We start from the raw sequence: 12,990 nt of genomic DNA, 5'->3' as shown, positions 1-12,990 counted from the left end.
CTGGAGGTTATGGAACAGGCAGCCTTGGAGGAGGAGGAGAAGGGGCACAAGGGCAAAACCATTTCAGGATCATATATACGGTATAGTGTGGGACACTTTTCTAGCATCACTTCTTGTATATAGACACCAATTTCTCTTGCTACAGAAATGGACTCAACACAGCCTGAAACCTTCCAGGAAAGCGGCATCTCCAAGGCCTGTAGGTAGCAAGTGTCTGAAGAACCCCAGTCATTCAGGTACCAGGGAGCAGGTGACAGGTGCCCTTCTCCCGTTGTAGAAGATCATGGTGAGAAGATGTCTCAGTGGTATTGCTTTTATCTCATCTACCAGACACTCAACCCAATACTGTCCAGGGGCCAGAGCAAAATAAGAAAATGCAGCACTGGAACAACTGCAATCGTGACTCAGAAGAGTGGCCATAGGTAGACACTCTTAAATCAAGTCTTCTTTAAAGATCAGTTCCAGCCCTACAGGAAGTCCCAGACTTGATGCAGAAATCTCTCAGTAGACGTGTAAGACCAGTGCTTCACAAGAGATCAAAAGAGATGCTTATCATGGTTCTAAAGGCCAATTTCCATTGGTTGGACTCCTCTGTGTATACCCCAGTTGTTCTCAGAGCTCTCGCTGTCGGAAAACAAATCTTTCCCTTTTCCTTTCCCATTGTCTTCTCCCACCTTGTTCAGTGCAAAGACAGACAGGAAGACAACCCACCGCTGCCCTTTCTGGCCTCAAACCTTCCCAGTCTGTCAGTCCTCACACTCTCATTTCTAAAAATATAAAGATACTGTGCTGATGCTCTTCCAGTTTTCAGTCTTCTGGAAACTCTAGGCTACCTACAATATATAAGAGCTTGCCACTTTCTTCTGGGAGCCCCGGCTGCCTCCCACCAGGTCTGGGCTAGTTTCCTTCTCCTGCAAACTGCTACTGACATCTAGCTGCTCCGCTCCCCGGGCTGTGGCCAAGGCCTTCCCAACCCTCCCACCCCTCCCACCCTTCCCACCAGGGCCGGCACTTTCACAAGGGAGCTGTCCTAAATTCCTGAGAGGTGAAAGAGGCCTAATGACACGGCCAGAAGGACTCTAATGATCCAGACTTTATGAATATGCCCCTGGAGAGCCCCCAGGGGGTACAGACTCAGCTCCTAAGACACTGTGATGTTGTTTGTGGACCTGCAAGTTGGGATGCGTCTGGAGAGCATGAGAAGGTGGCTTGTGATAAACAGCTCCCCAGCAGAAAACACCCTGGAAACAACCCATATATTAAAGAGCTGCAAATTATGGAGCTGCAAACCTTGGGCTGGAAACTACATTTCCATGAGATTTCCATATTTCTTTGTGCTAATGAGACAGACCCAGGAAGCTTATGAGTTCAAATAACCGAATGAAAATAGGGGGAGGGAAAGCTTAATTTATTTTTTTAAGGTCTTTAGAACAATTATTTAATTTTATCTTAGCTTAACAAGTGCATCCATTTCCTGAAGACAAAAAGGAAAAATAACAAGGAAGAGGGCAAGCGTGTGCCATGCAAGGATCTGGGCAAAGGTGCTGCTGAAGGCCCACGGAGAAAGGGGAGGGTCTGATGGGTAAAGCTACAGGCCCACAGGGACCAAGGGATTGCAGAGGAGCAGGAGCCATCCTCTCCGCTCTCCGCAATAATTACCGCAATAGGCATGCAGACATCCTCCACTCCCACAGAGGAGTAAGTCATCCCGTGTTTCTGCCTGCATTCTTCTGATGTGCTAAAATGATAACTGTGGAGCAGAGGGAGGAATGTGTGCTCACTCAGAAAAGATGCTTGCTGCAGACAGCTATTGGGAAACTTCTGCAGAATCACAGGCAGGCCAGGCGACGCTTCCAGCGCTGCAGCATCACGGCAGTTTCGGTTCATTCTTACCACCACACCCTGACTCCAATTATGTTCTCCAGTCCGAGTAATGAAATCCAGGCAGCCCTTCCTATACACAAGAACTTTACTGGAGTTTTTCCCTATTCTGAGCTTTGCTCCTTTGTATTTAGGGACTAAGTGGAGCACAACCTGGGAGGAAGGGCATGCTGACATCCAGGCACTGCAGTCTGATACAGGAGACCTGGGTTCAACTGCGGACTCTGCCAGAGGCGTGCTCTTTGTCTTGGAGTAAATCACTTGGAGCAAATCTCTGCACACCCCTGTCTCCAGTCTGCTGGAGATAGCACCGGAATGCTGCTGGCTTTCTTTGTACTGGATAAGTAACATCCAAGAGTGCAGAGATAAGGGGAGGCATCTTTTCAACAGAATTAAGCAGAATAAGAGCAATAAAATGATGGGCAAATCCAGGAACACTGGGATAATTCAGTCTTTCAGTAAATGGGATTATTTACTTGCCATAATAATAGCTATTCTAATCCACAGTCCTGACACGGAGCGAGGATTTGAGCAAGAGTCTGAGCTCACATGTTCCCTGGCGAAGCAGCCTTGGAGAATTTCTTGCAGTGAACAGTTAGTTTCAGAAAACTGCGGAACGCCTGTCTCTTGCTCAATGGCCAGTAGAAACAGGTTCTCCCTAGAGAAAAGGCCACTGCTCTTGAGTCTTAGCAAAACTTCTCATGAAAATGAGCTTAGCCTGAATTTTGATGTCAGAAGACTGAAAGGATTCTTACCTTTTAATTCTCTGCCTAGCTAAGATTTGGAGACATTAGTGGCAGAGAAGAACCTCTAGTTTGTGCTTAATCCATCTTCTCCAAGCCAGTGGAGAACTGTGTTGGGCAGCGATTGCTGTGCCAGCTGTAGCAGCAATTCTGCCTTTATATTTCCTAGGACAGTAGTCCCAAACCTCTCATTAGAATGCAGCACATATTAACAGCAAAATTGCCCATAGGATGTTTCACTCCCATTCACTGCTTCAAAGCACCCACCCTTCCCCAGCAACAGTCACTATCCATAATGATGAAAACTGCAGAAATATCTTTCACTGAACAACAGGAAATACTTAAAGTACTTTTCCCTTACTTTACACCCTCCACATAAAGAAACAAATCCTTTGTGAATTACTGGAGAGCCACGATCATGTATGAAGAACCTTTCATCCACGTCCATTAAGAGATCACTCCACGGTCTCACTTGTCTCCTAGCAGAGTGCTCTGGATTTGTCATTTTGCCAGTGGAGAGACTTAAAGGTTAATCTCTGTGTCTCTGATCTTTCCACAGAGTTCTTACATCATTCCTCATACATCATTCGAGAGTCAAACTTCGTATTTATGCTTTCTTTTTCATCTTACATATTCCAACATCAGCACCTTGCATGAAAACTGCTTATTCGACTCAAAATAAAATGAAAATAAATTAATGAGAGATAAAGAGCTCTTTGATGCAATAACCTTTAATGATTTCTTCCTGGTATATAATTTAGGACAGTGTTGTTCCTGGCTTAATGTTGTAAAGTTTGCATCATAAACAAAAAGCTGATGATTCATAAAACATTATTGCTAATGTATTTTTGAAATTAGCAAGAGACATGTAAAGTATCTTCCTTGTCTACCAGGATTCTTGAAAGGAAACTTCCCTTTGAGAAATTATTCTTGGCACCAATGGCTAGAGTAGCCAGCCTTATGGGAAGAAGAAACAGTGGTGACACCCACTGTGGAAGGTATAAATAGAGTTTCGCAGCAACGGACAACTTGCAGTCTGATTTAATATCAAGCTGTGCATCTTGCTTTGGGCTTCTGCTTGCATTTCCAACTGCTGTCGCCATGAGTTGCAACATTAAGGAGACTATTACTGTGTCTAGCAAAGGCAGGAGCAGTGGTGGCAGCTGTATCATTGGTGGTGGTGGTGGAGCACGGATTTCTTCCTATGGGATAGGCAGTGGCAGAGGTTTTTCTGGAAGGAGTTACTGCGGTGGAGTGAATTATGGAGGGGGACTGAGTGTTGGTAGCTTGGCTGGTGGGAGCTATGGAGGTGGCAACTGCTATGGCAATGGCCTTGGGTTTGGCCTTGGAGGTGGTGTGGTTGTTGGTGGTCTTGGTGGCGACTGTTTGCTTTCATCCTGCGATGAGAAGGTCACCATGCAAAATCTCAACGACCGCCTGGCTTCCTATCTGGACAAGGTGAAGTGCTTGGAGAAGGAAAATGCTGAACTGGAGTGCAGGATCAGAGAGTGGTACGCTACACAGGGCCTCTCCTGTGAGCCCCGGGACTACAGCTGCTATTACAAAGAAATCGAAGATCTTCAGAATCAGGTAATTCCCCTTTTCAGCTGCTCCTCCCCTATTTAAAGCTTATTTCTGAATTTATATTTAGAACCTACTGCAATTGTTAGAGGTAATGTTGGTGCTGCTAAATGTCTTCACAAACAGAAATTTTGGCAAGTTCCCCTATGGCATTGCTGAGTGTGGGTGCGTATCAAGACGCATGCTGCAAGGCGATACAGGTGGGATAATACCCTTGAAAAGGAAAAGGATGCTTTGCTGCATCGTGTTTTGACTATGCAATTATAAATATGATTTTACCAAGTGTGCTCTGAGGAAACGTAGTGGTGTCAGCCCAGAAGGAAAAGCAAAGCAGAGAACTGTAGAAGAGCAAGACATACAAATCAAATGCTGTATCAAACAAAGCATTATAAATTGTGGGTGAGAGGAGTTGAGTATTTGGAATTGATTGCCACAGTGGCACCAACAGCTTGACACTAGTATGTCCGGAATGAAAGTTATGGCTGCTCTTAAGGCTTAAAGATACCTTCCAGCTATCTTCCCTCAGGACCCCTGAGCCTGAAGCCCAGAACACGCCAGCTTGAATGTCAGTTGAGATTTAATGTCTTAAGGAAGGGTCTTTAGGTTCTCTTCTATTTGGAAGCACATTTGGAACTTGCCTTCAGATCTCGAAACGGGGAAGTCCCACCTCACAACTCTTTGACTCCCAACCTCTCCACAGTTGACCTCTTTTCTTTACTGACGGTGAGTTAAGGAGGCAAAGGCACCCCCCGCAGCTGCTCTGCTCAAGGAACAAGGTTACTTAAATAAGAAGGTAACAGAAAAAGGAAATTGTGAAGAGTTACTACCTAACTGCAGTCTAGATAGACCTCCAGAGCATAACAGCAGAGAGGAGTGAGACATATCTCGTGGTCTGCTCTCTTCCAGATTGTCTGCGCAACCATTGATAATAACAAGATCATTCTGGACATTGATAACAGCAGGATGGCTGCCGACGACTTCCGTGTGAAGTGAGTGCCCCTCTCTGTAGACGAACCCCACTGCCTCCTCCCTGCTCCTTTACATCTTGCTTGGGGAGTCTCAGTGCACTAATTACAGAGACTTCAGGCAAGTCTCACTGCAACACCACATTAGGACAGGACGGAGTGATGAAAGGCATTTTGCTTGTGGTCACCAGCCCTCCCTTAATTAGTATTCTCAGGTAAAACGTTTGGCAGCAGTGTTTGTTGGTGAGGGCTGGGGACCGCCATTGCAGGGAGCGGTCCTTAGCTGTGTGGCTGGCACATTTCCATCACAGACCAGTGCAGATTGGGATCAGCACAACAGAAATGCAGCTGAATAAGTGATATCAAACATACAGCGATCAGGAGCTGGAAAGAAGTAGATGAGGAAGGAAAAGCTTTCACACAACAGACATGAAGTGCAGTGCAGAAACGCCACGCACGGTGCCTTCAGCTTAGACAACAAAGTACAGTTTAGAGCGCAGTTGGGAAGAGATCTTCACATAAACCGAGCACATGAGAGGTTACCCCTCTGAATTTCTGCTTCTTGCACAAACCAGGTACGAGACGGAGCTGGCCCTGCGCCAGAGCGTGGAGGCTGACATTAACGGCTTACGCCAGGTCCTGGATCAGCTGACGCTCTGCAGGTCTGACCTGGAGGCCCAGCTGGAGTCGCTGCGGGAGGAGCTCTGCTGCCTGAAGAAGAACCACGAGGAGGTAGGGTCCTGCCCTCGCCTGCAGTGCCATGGCCCTGACATACAACTTTGCCTACACGAATGTGCTCTAAATTTAAAAGCAAAGATCAACCACTTTCACGCCACAGCTTTCCCATCCGACAGTTCTGGGGCTCAGATCCATCTGCCTCGTGGGTGGTGCTGGAGCTCCGGCAGCAGAGAGGCGGCTGCGGCTCTTGGGGCTGCGCTGGCGCTGGGAGTGCCTGAGGGGGGTGAAAGTTGCTGCTGACTTCAGTGGCTGAGAAATTACCCAACAGATTTCTTGGGGAAAACACTTGCGCCATCTCCCAGCGCTTCTCCAGCCGTAGCTGGGAGGCTCCTCTCGCAGGGTCACTGCTTTTGGCCACCAAACGCTGCTCTGCTCTGTTGTCTTTCAAAAGCCGGTATGAGTCTGATCTGGGTTCTATTTCCAGGAAATGAATTGCCTGAGAAAACAATCAACTGGAGATGTGAGTGTGGAGGTTAATGCCTGCCCTGGACCAGATCTCAGGCAAATCTTGGAGGATTTGAGATGCCAATATGAAACACTGATAGCGCGCAACCGCAAGGAAGTTGAGGATTGGTACGAGTGCAAGGTAAGCGACACGCCTGCTGCGAAACAAACTGACAGGCCCATTGCAGGGCACAGGAGCGCTGCGGAAAACAGCCGGGGAGACAATCAGCAGTTCTCCCTTGACAGCAAAGCCCGAGATCAGCACTCGTTATGCCCCGTGTTCCACAGCAGACACAGGCCTGTCTGACCAGTTTGTTATGTCCCATCTGGAACAGCAGCGTTTGCCGCAAGGCTCTGTGGTGTGTTGTTGGAACTGAGATATCCCACATTTGGATTAAAGAGACTCAATAGCCCCGAGGTTAATGCGATTTGTAAAAAGAGTAAGCAGCTGAAGCCGATGGTTAACGCCCAGCGCACAGAGAACTCGCCCTGCTCACTCTTCTTTTGGCTAGCTGCTCACTGTATTCTGCTTCTGTAAAAGCAAGTCCCATTCACACAGATATTCTCTGAAGCTCTTTATTCTGGATTGATGATTTTCAGATTGAGGAGGTGAATCGGGAGGTTATTACAAGCGGTCAGGAGGTAGAGACGTGCAACAACCAGGTCACCGAACTGAGACGCCAATTGCAAGCCCTGGAAATCGATCTCCAGGCCCAGCTCAGCCAGGTGGGTGGTGAGTCTACTTACAGCTGGGATGTGGCTGCTGCTGCATTTCTTAGCCTGAACAGCCAGACCTACCAATCCGCATGGTGGGGGGGAATAGCTCTCTCATTTTTGGATTGGAAGTAATAAATTCCAGGGTGACACTTAAGTGAATGTTGTTTCTTTGGCTTTCTTGTTTATCAGAGAAATAATTTGGAATCCTCTCTGGCTGAGACTGAGTGCCAGTACAACACCCTCCTCGGTGAGCTACAGAACCAGATCACATGCGTGGAGCAGCAATTGGCTGAAATAAGAGCGGAAATCGAGTGCCAGAACCAGGAGTACAAGACCTTACTGGACGTCAAGTGCCGTTTGGAGCAGGAGATTCAGACCTACCGGTGCTTGTTGGAAGGAGGACAGCAGGACCTTATGTATGTAGATCTCTAAATCCACTAGAGAATAACTGAAAATATCAAGGATCTGCATTAGACTGTGAATCTGACATAATCTTTAGTCCATCTTAATGCTTTGAGATTAAAAAGCTGTCTCATGAGCAACTTTACTGTGATGAACATTCAAATCTGAACCAAACATCACTCCTTGGCATCTGCAAAGCAGAGAAACCAAATCTCTAACTGCTAGTTACAACACTGTAACTACTGGTATTATGTCAGCATTCATAACAACCTCTCTCCTATAGTAAGATGGGTGAGAACTGTCGAAATAAGAATTAATTGCAACACTCTGCACTGCATTTCCATGCCAAAGGGGAGCACAAATGCAAAGCACCTCTGAAAGTGAGAGAAGAACACAATGTAAAATACTCTAACCCCTGTAAGAGACATAGTTTGAGACTTTGTGTCATGTAGTCAGTCAGCAGCATCATGTAAAGTTCTAAAATTCCCCATTTCTCTCACCAAATTTCTCCCACTAGTCATGGAGGAGGAATTGGAGTAGGAACTGGTGTAGGAGGAGGAGTCATTAGGACAAGCCACACCTATACTACAACTTCATCTTCCCACTGCCAGCCCCAAGTCCCACCCTGCAAGACTGGAGATATACAAGGTAAGAGCTGTGTTTTCACAAAAGGAAAACTTTTTCCAGTTTGTTCCTTTGTAATAAGGCCAGGAGACAACACACACTCCTAGGACATGTTACTGGTATCTTCTCAGAGAGTTACTCTGCTACAGGTACGGTCTGCTACAGTGGATCCGACTGCGGTGCAAAGTTGGCTGTCACTAAGAAATAGGTTTATAGAGAGTCCTGACTCAATAGGGAGTAGCAGAAAGCAAGTGAGAGACAAGCGGGAGCAGTAGAACTAAGAGGAGGAAGGTGGGGAAATGAAGCATAAAGAAAAAATCTGGAAGTAGAAGTAAAGAAGAAGACAGCCAAACAAAGCTTAGCAAAAGAGGCTGGAAGCAGTGAAAACAAAAGCAAATCTGTCATTTCACAAGTGCAAATTCCCGTTAAAACACAATTATTTAGGGAATTTCTGGGGTTTCCTGGGTTGTCTGCCAACTGCTCCTGTTTAACAGGATACTGCTGAAATCAGGGCACTGTACAGGCCAAATTTTTGTTATTTGAAGGATTTTATCTCTGTTCCAATCAAATAATGCTGCTCTGTTTTTTCTCCAGTGACCTGCAGGAGAATTTGTGATTAAGGAGGAATGGACCAGAAGATGACATACAGAGAAACCCACAGACAGAACACTCGATGTTCACTGCACGCCTCTGTGCAGAGAAAGTAGAAGTAACTCAGCGATGCTTTGCCGTGTCTCTGAAGGGGCCTGTTGGGGGCCACCTTCTCTGTTCTGCTCCTTCTGTTCTGTAACGCTGTAATCTCTAGAAGTTACTTGAGTTAGTCAGGATCACTAATGTACCTGCTGGTGAAAAAACTTCTCTAATAAAACTTTGCTTCTGCCTGATGCAATCAAGAAACCTGTGTCTGGAGACTGAGTTCCTTTAGAAAATGGGGTGCCGATCCGGGTACAGGGGTCACTAACCTGCTCGGGGTCGTACTCCCCTGAGGACAAAGCTGCTTTGCCAGCAGCAGTTGGAGAATGGCCACCTCCTCCCTGTCAAAGCCTGCAGCAGCGTTGCCCGTTCCTGCAGCAGCGTTGCCCGCTCCTGCGTGGCATCCTCTGGGATCTGCACGGACAGCCGCACCAGGCAGGTGCTTCCCACAGAGCATTGTGCTAAAACTCACTGCAGAGCAACAAAGGGGGAAGTGAGTGGAGCTGGAGCTCGTCATGAAAGGAGAACAGAGAGATCTGTGATTGGCATCTCCATGAAAAAGCAGGCTCAGGATGGTGTCCATCCATCCGTCCATCCGGTCCCTGGCCTAGCAGCCAGCCCTGGCACACATCTCCAGCTGCTCTGCAGCCGTGGGGGCATTAGGCCGGGAGATGCGCTGGCTGATCGTGACTATGGTGTCAGTCACACACGTCTTAACAGCACTGCACTGCAGTCATCGGGGCGGGGGGGTGTGTGGGGGTGTCTTCTGACCTCTCCTGTCTTCTGGGCTTCTGTAACGTAAGCACGTCTGCGTGAGTCTGCCTCTGCTGAGCAAATCCCATCTCGTCGGTGTCAGACATCTGCCTGGGGAGAGGGACCGCGCCACGCGAGTGCCCCTTCTCCGGGTGACTGTAAGCAGAGCCGAGAGCAGGTGCTGAGATGACAGCATCCACATTTTGTCATGAATCTCCTCTTGAGACAGCCAAGGGGTGGTTGGGCATCTGTAGCTGTGCAGAGACACCCACAGGTTGGAAGAAGCAGATGGCCTGAAAGCCCTTTTTATAGCCTATATAGCATGGCACGAACATTTCCCACACCTAAACACATGTGAAATATTTTGGGACCCTTTGCTGAGAAATTAAAGAATATCTGAAGCATAAAAGCAAGTGCATTTCCCCAAATCTCACTCCTGAAGATACCACACAGCTGGAAGAATTTCCGCCTCTGCTCACGGTCAGGTTACACGCAGCAGGAAGCAGGGAGAGGGGAGCAAAGGGCGGGAGGTATTTTGGCTTCGAAGCAGAGAAGCGACAAGGCTGATCCCTGGCGGACGCGGCTGCGAGCAGCACGGGGCTGGGGAAGGCAGAGCTGGGAGAGCCACGCTGGCTCCGCTCCCACCACGGCCTGGCCCGGCCCCAACGCGCGTCTGGGAACAAATGCCAGCAGAAAGGGCTGACAGTGGCCGCTGGCTGCTGTGCACCGGGGGAGGCGGCCAATGCCCGCGGCACACACCCCTGCTCGGGGCCGATGCCAGGGTTGCCATGTTGCTCTTCCCAGACTGGGATTTCTCCCCGGCAGCTCCCACCACTGTGCAAGCCCTTGTACAAACCACGGACTTCTGCAGACGTGCCCCCCGCCGCTTGTCTCCCCCAGGCGAGGATTTTGGCTAAGCAGCACGAATCAAATCCTCCCTGAAGTGAGAGACGGTTTCACATCGCAACTAAAATCCTGTGAATTTGGCATCTGAGTTCTCACTTTCTAACTGCTATTGCGCTGGCATTTCCCTCTTCCACCACATAAGGAAGAATCGACCAGAAGCACCTGTGAAAATATTTACACTGTTTTGTTTTGGGTTTTTTTCAGACAAAAGAGAAACTGAACGTGTGTTTGCCTGCAAAAGGCAAAGCTGGTCATCTGTCCAGCTTGTACCAAGACTCAAGCAGAAGTTCTTCATAAGCACTATATTTGATTTCCGATAAAAACTTAAAGAGGAGCTGGAATAATAAATTATCATTACATGCAAATGCTGCGTGTGCTGAGGAACAAGGAAATGGAGGAGCCTGGCACACAGGGGCGGAGCAGCCCTGTTGGTACTTTCCAGCTCTCTCCAGAAGGTGTCAGCTGTTCCCAACTGGCAGATCCAACGAAAGGCCGCCCTGGAGCCTCCTGTGCCGAGGCCCGGGTCTGGTACAGCCCTTGCCCGCTCTCCTCCGCCTGCCCACGGCGCTGGACCCTGCCCCGCCGCAGGGCCTGGGCCTGAGAGCGGACACGCTGCGTAACGGGGGACTTACAGTGTACTAAGAGGCCAGGAGACGCCGAGAAGTTTGCCTAATACCATCTGTGGCTAAATGGAAGTTGCTGTGAGACAGTACAACGAAAGTACAATATTATGTAATGAAAATAATATTCTATAAGAATGTAAGGATACACAGCACTCAGGAATTTCAGTCCTCCAGCACGTACCTGCAGCGGCTGCGCTGCCGGGGGGCACACGCGTTCCCCCCCGCGCTGCCCGTCCCCGCGGGCCAAGCGCTGCAGACACGTCTGCGTTTCTCTCCATGGAGCATCTGGCGATGCCGGAGGAGACGGATGGGGCAGGCCCCGCGCCCCGGCCCGCAGTCTGCTCTCCAGAGGGCACTCGGCCCTCGCCCAGCCCGCCGTGGGTGCCGGGAGAGGCTGCGCAAACCCGCGCTCGTTGCTGGGCTCAGGCTCTTCTAACAGAAATCCTGGGCTGACCAGGGGAAGTCGTGTCTGCGGTACGTGCCGGGGAGATCCCGCCAGCTGAAACCACGGCCCAAGCCACCAACCAGCCCCACCACCGCGCTCCAGCTCGCGGCCCGGTGCTCAGGGCTCCCACTCGCACTCGGCTGGACGGGACCGATTCTGTGCTGAGTCTGTGGCAGGAGACGCCGCAGCCTTCCTCCCTCCGCCTCGAAGACCCTGGCTGTGTTCTCCTGGGTGTAAGTGCACAGGACGGAGGCCAGGCTGAAACTCGCTGCACCAATTTGCTAATACCTGTTTATGTTTTGCGAATGGCACTGGAATGTTTTGCGTCCTGTCGTCAGGCAGGGGCACGGCGAAGCCCAGGCCCTCCGCTGGGGCTGTGGCTGCGTTACGCCGGCAGAGCTGCAGTTCAGACCCTGCGCTGACGAAGGTCTTGCCGATGAAGTCACATTAGCTGAGACCCCCAAGGAGCCGGCTGAGTAAGGGGCTGGTGAGACCCAAAAGGAAGAAGTTCCCAACCAAAGGGTTTGTACTCTGAAATCTTACAGCTCTGACTCACCTAATTACAGCTCCTATCATAATCACCATCGTTCCACTGGGTGGTGGATCTTTTGAAGGTGCCCTTTAATGTTTCATCAGTACTAGTCTCTGCAATAGCGAATGAGTAACAGATCAAGTATACGGCACGCAAGAATTATTTTTTTTCCTAAAGGAGAGATGTTTGCTGGATTGGGTCCTACTGGCTGCTCTTACGTGGAGGGCAGCAGATCACCCCCAGTGCTGCAGCCCCTCTGAACCGTCGGGGGGGGTGAGACGCTGCGTCAGGACCACCAGGGGCCACGAGGACTCGCTGCAGGGACATCCCCGTGGCCACGCATGTCGGGTGTGGGCGGGTGGCAACACTTACACCCTGTCTTGCAGAAGAGTGCAGGAGAGGTGGGGACTCACTTTCTCACTTCAAAACAGATATTTTAAAAACCTTCACTTAAAAAAAGCCTAAGCATGTTTCGGCGTGCAGGGAATGATTACATGCAGATAGTTTACAGAGAATTTCACCGAGCTCTAAAACCACACTGCTTTATTTTATTAGATGTGGCCATAAATATACATAGGAAGAAAGAAACAAAATGATCAATACGTCCTGCACTGTTCCACCAGGCAATGCTAAAAATACCTGAAGATGCTCCTGCTGGGCACGGGGGGTTCAGGACAGTTGTACAAACTGCTGTGGGAGCAAACCCAAGTCCACTAGTTGAGTGTCCCACTGCTGGGAGAAGAATGGGACACAGGTTTTTGACAGAAGTATTTCTAATTGCAAAGATGCATTTAGAGAAAAATCATACTTTTCACTGGAAATAGTTGGAACCGACAACATTTTCAACTCCAAATATTTCTGGATGAAACTGCTGCCAGGCACCAACAGCTGAGTTAGTGGGAAAAAAAGATTCCAAAGCACCTTGTGCCCTCATTACAGAGTA

General features: G+C 49.1%; 1 protein-coding gene across 1 annotated transcript; it reads left to right on the top strand.

Moving 5' to 3' along the window:
• Positions 1-3,725: 3,725 nt before the first annotated feature.
• On the top strand, positions 3,726-8,715 carry LOC141953494 (keratin, type I cytoskeletal 19-like). Its single transcript, XM_074892104.1, has 8 exons — positions 3,726-4,214; positions 5,112-5,194; positions 5,746-5,902; positions 6,333-6,494; positions 6,953-7,078; positions 7,259-7,485; positions 7,989-8,119; positions 8,690-8,715. The coding sequence occupies exons 1-8, from the start codon at positions 3,726-3,728 to the stop codon at positions 8,713-8,715; spliced, it is 1,401 nt and encodes a 466-aa protein (XP_074748205.1).
• Positions 8,716-12,990: the final 4,275 nt, after the last annotated feature.

This window comes from Strix uralensis, chromosome 22, assembly GCF_047716275.1.
Source record: "Strix uralensis isolate ZFMK-TIS-50842 chromosome 22, bStrUra1, whole genome shotgun sequence".
NCBI lineage: Eukaryota > Metazoa > Chordata > Aves > Strigiformes > Strigidae > Strix > Strix uralensis.
This window is presented reverse-complemented; position numbering and strand designations above follow the sequence as displayed.

What these genes read in the sequence shown, in the direction of transcription:
- LOC141953494 (XM_074892104.1), top strand. Translation starts at nt 3,726, where the DNA reads ATGAGTTGCAACATTAAGGAGACTATTACTGTGTCTAGCAAAGGCAGG. An exon ending in TCGAAGATCTTCAGAATCAG is followed by an intron (nt 4,215 to 5,111) that starts GTAATTCCCCTT and finishes GCTCTCTTCCAG; the next exon opens with ATTGTCTGCGCAACCATTGA. An exon ending in AGGATTGGTACGAGTGCAAG is followed by an intron (nt 6,495 to 6,952) that starts GTAAGCGACACG and finishes GATGATTTTCAG; the next exon opens with ATTGAGGAGGTGAATCGGGA.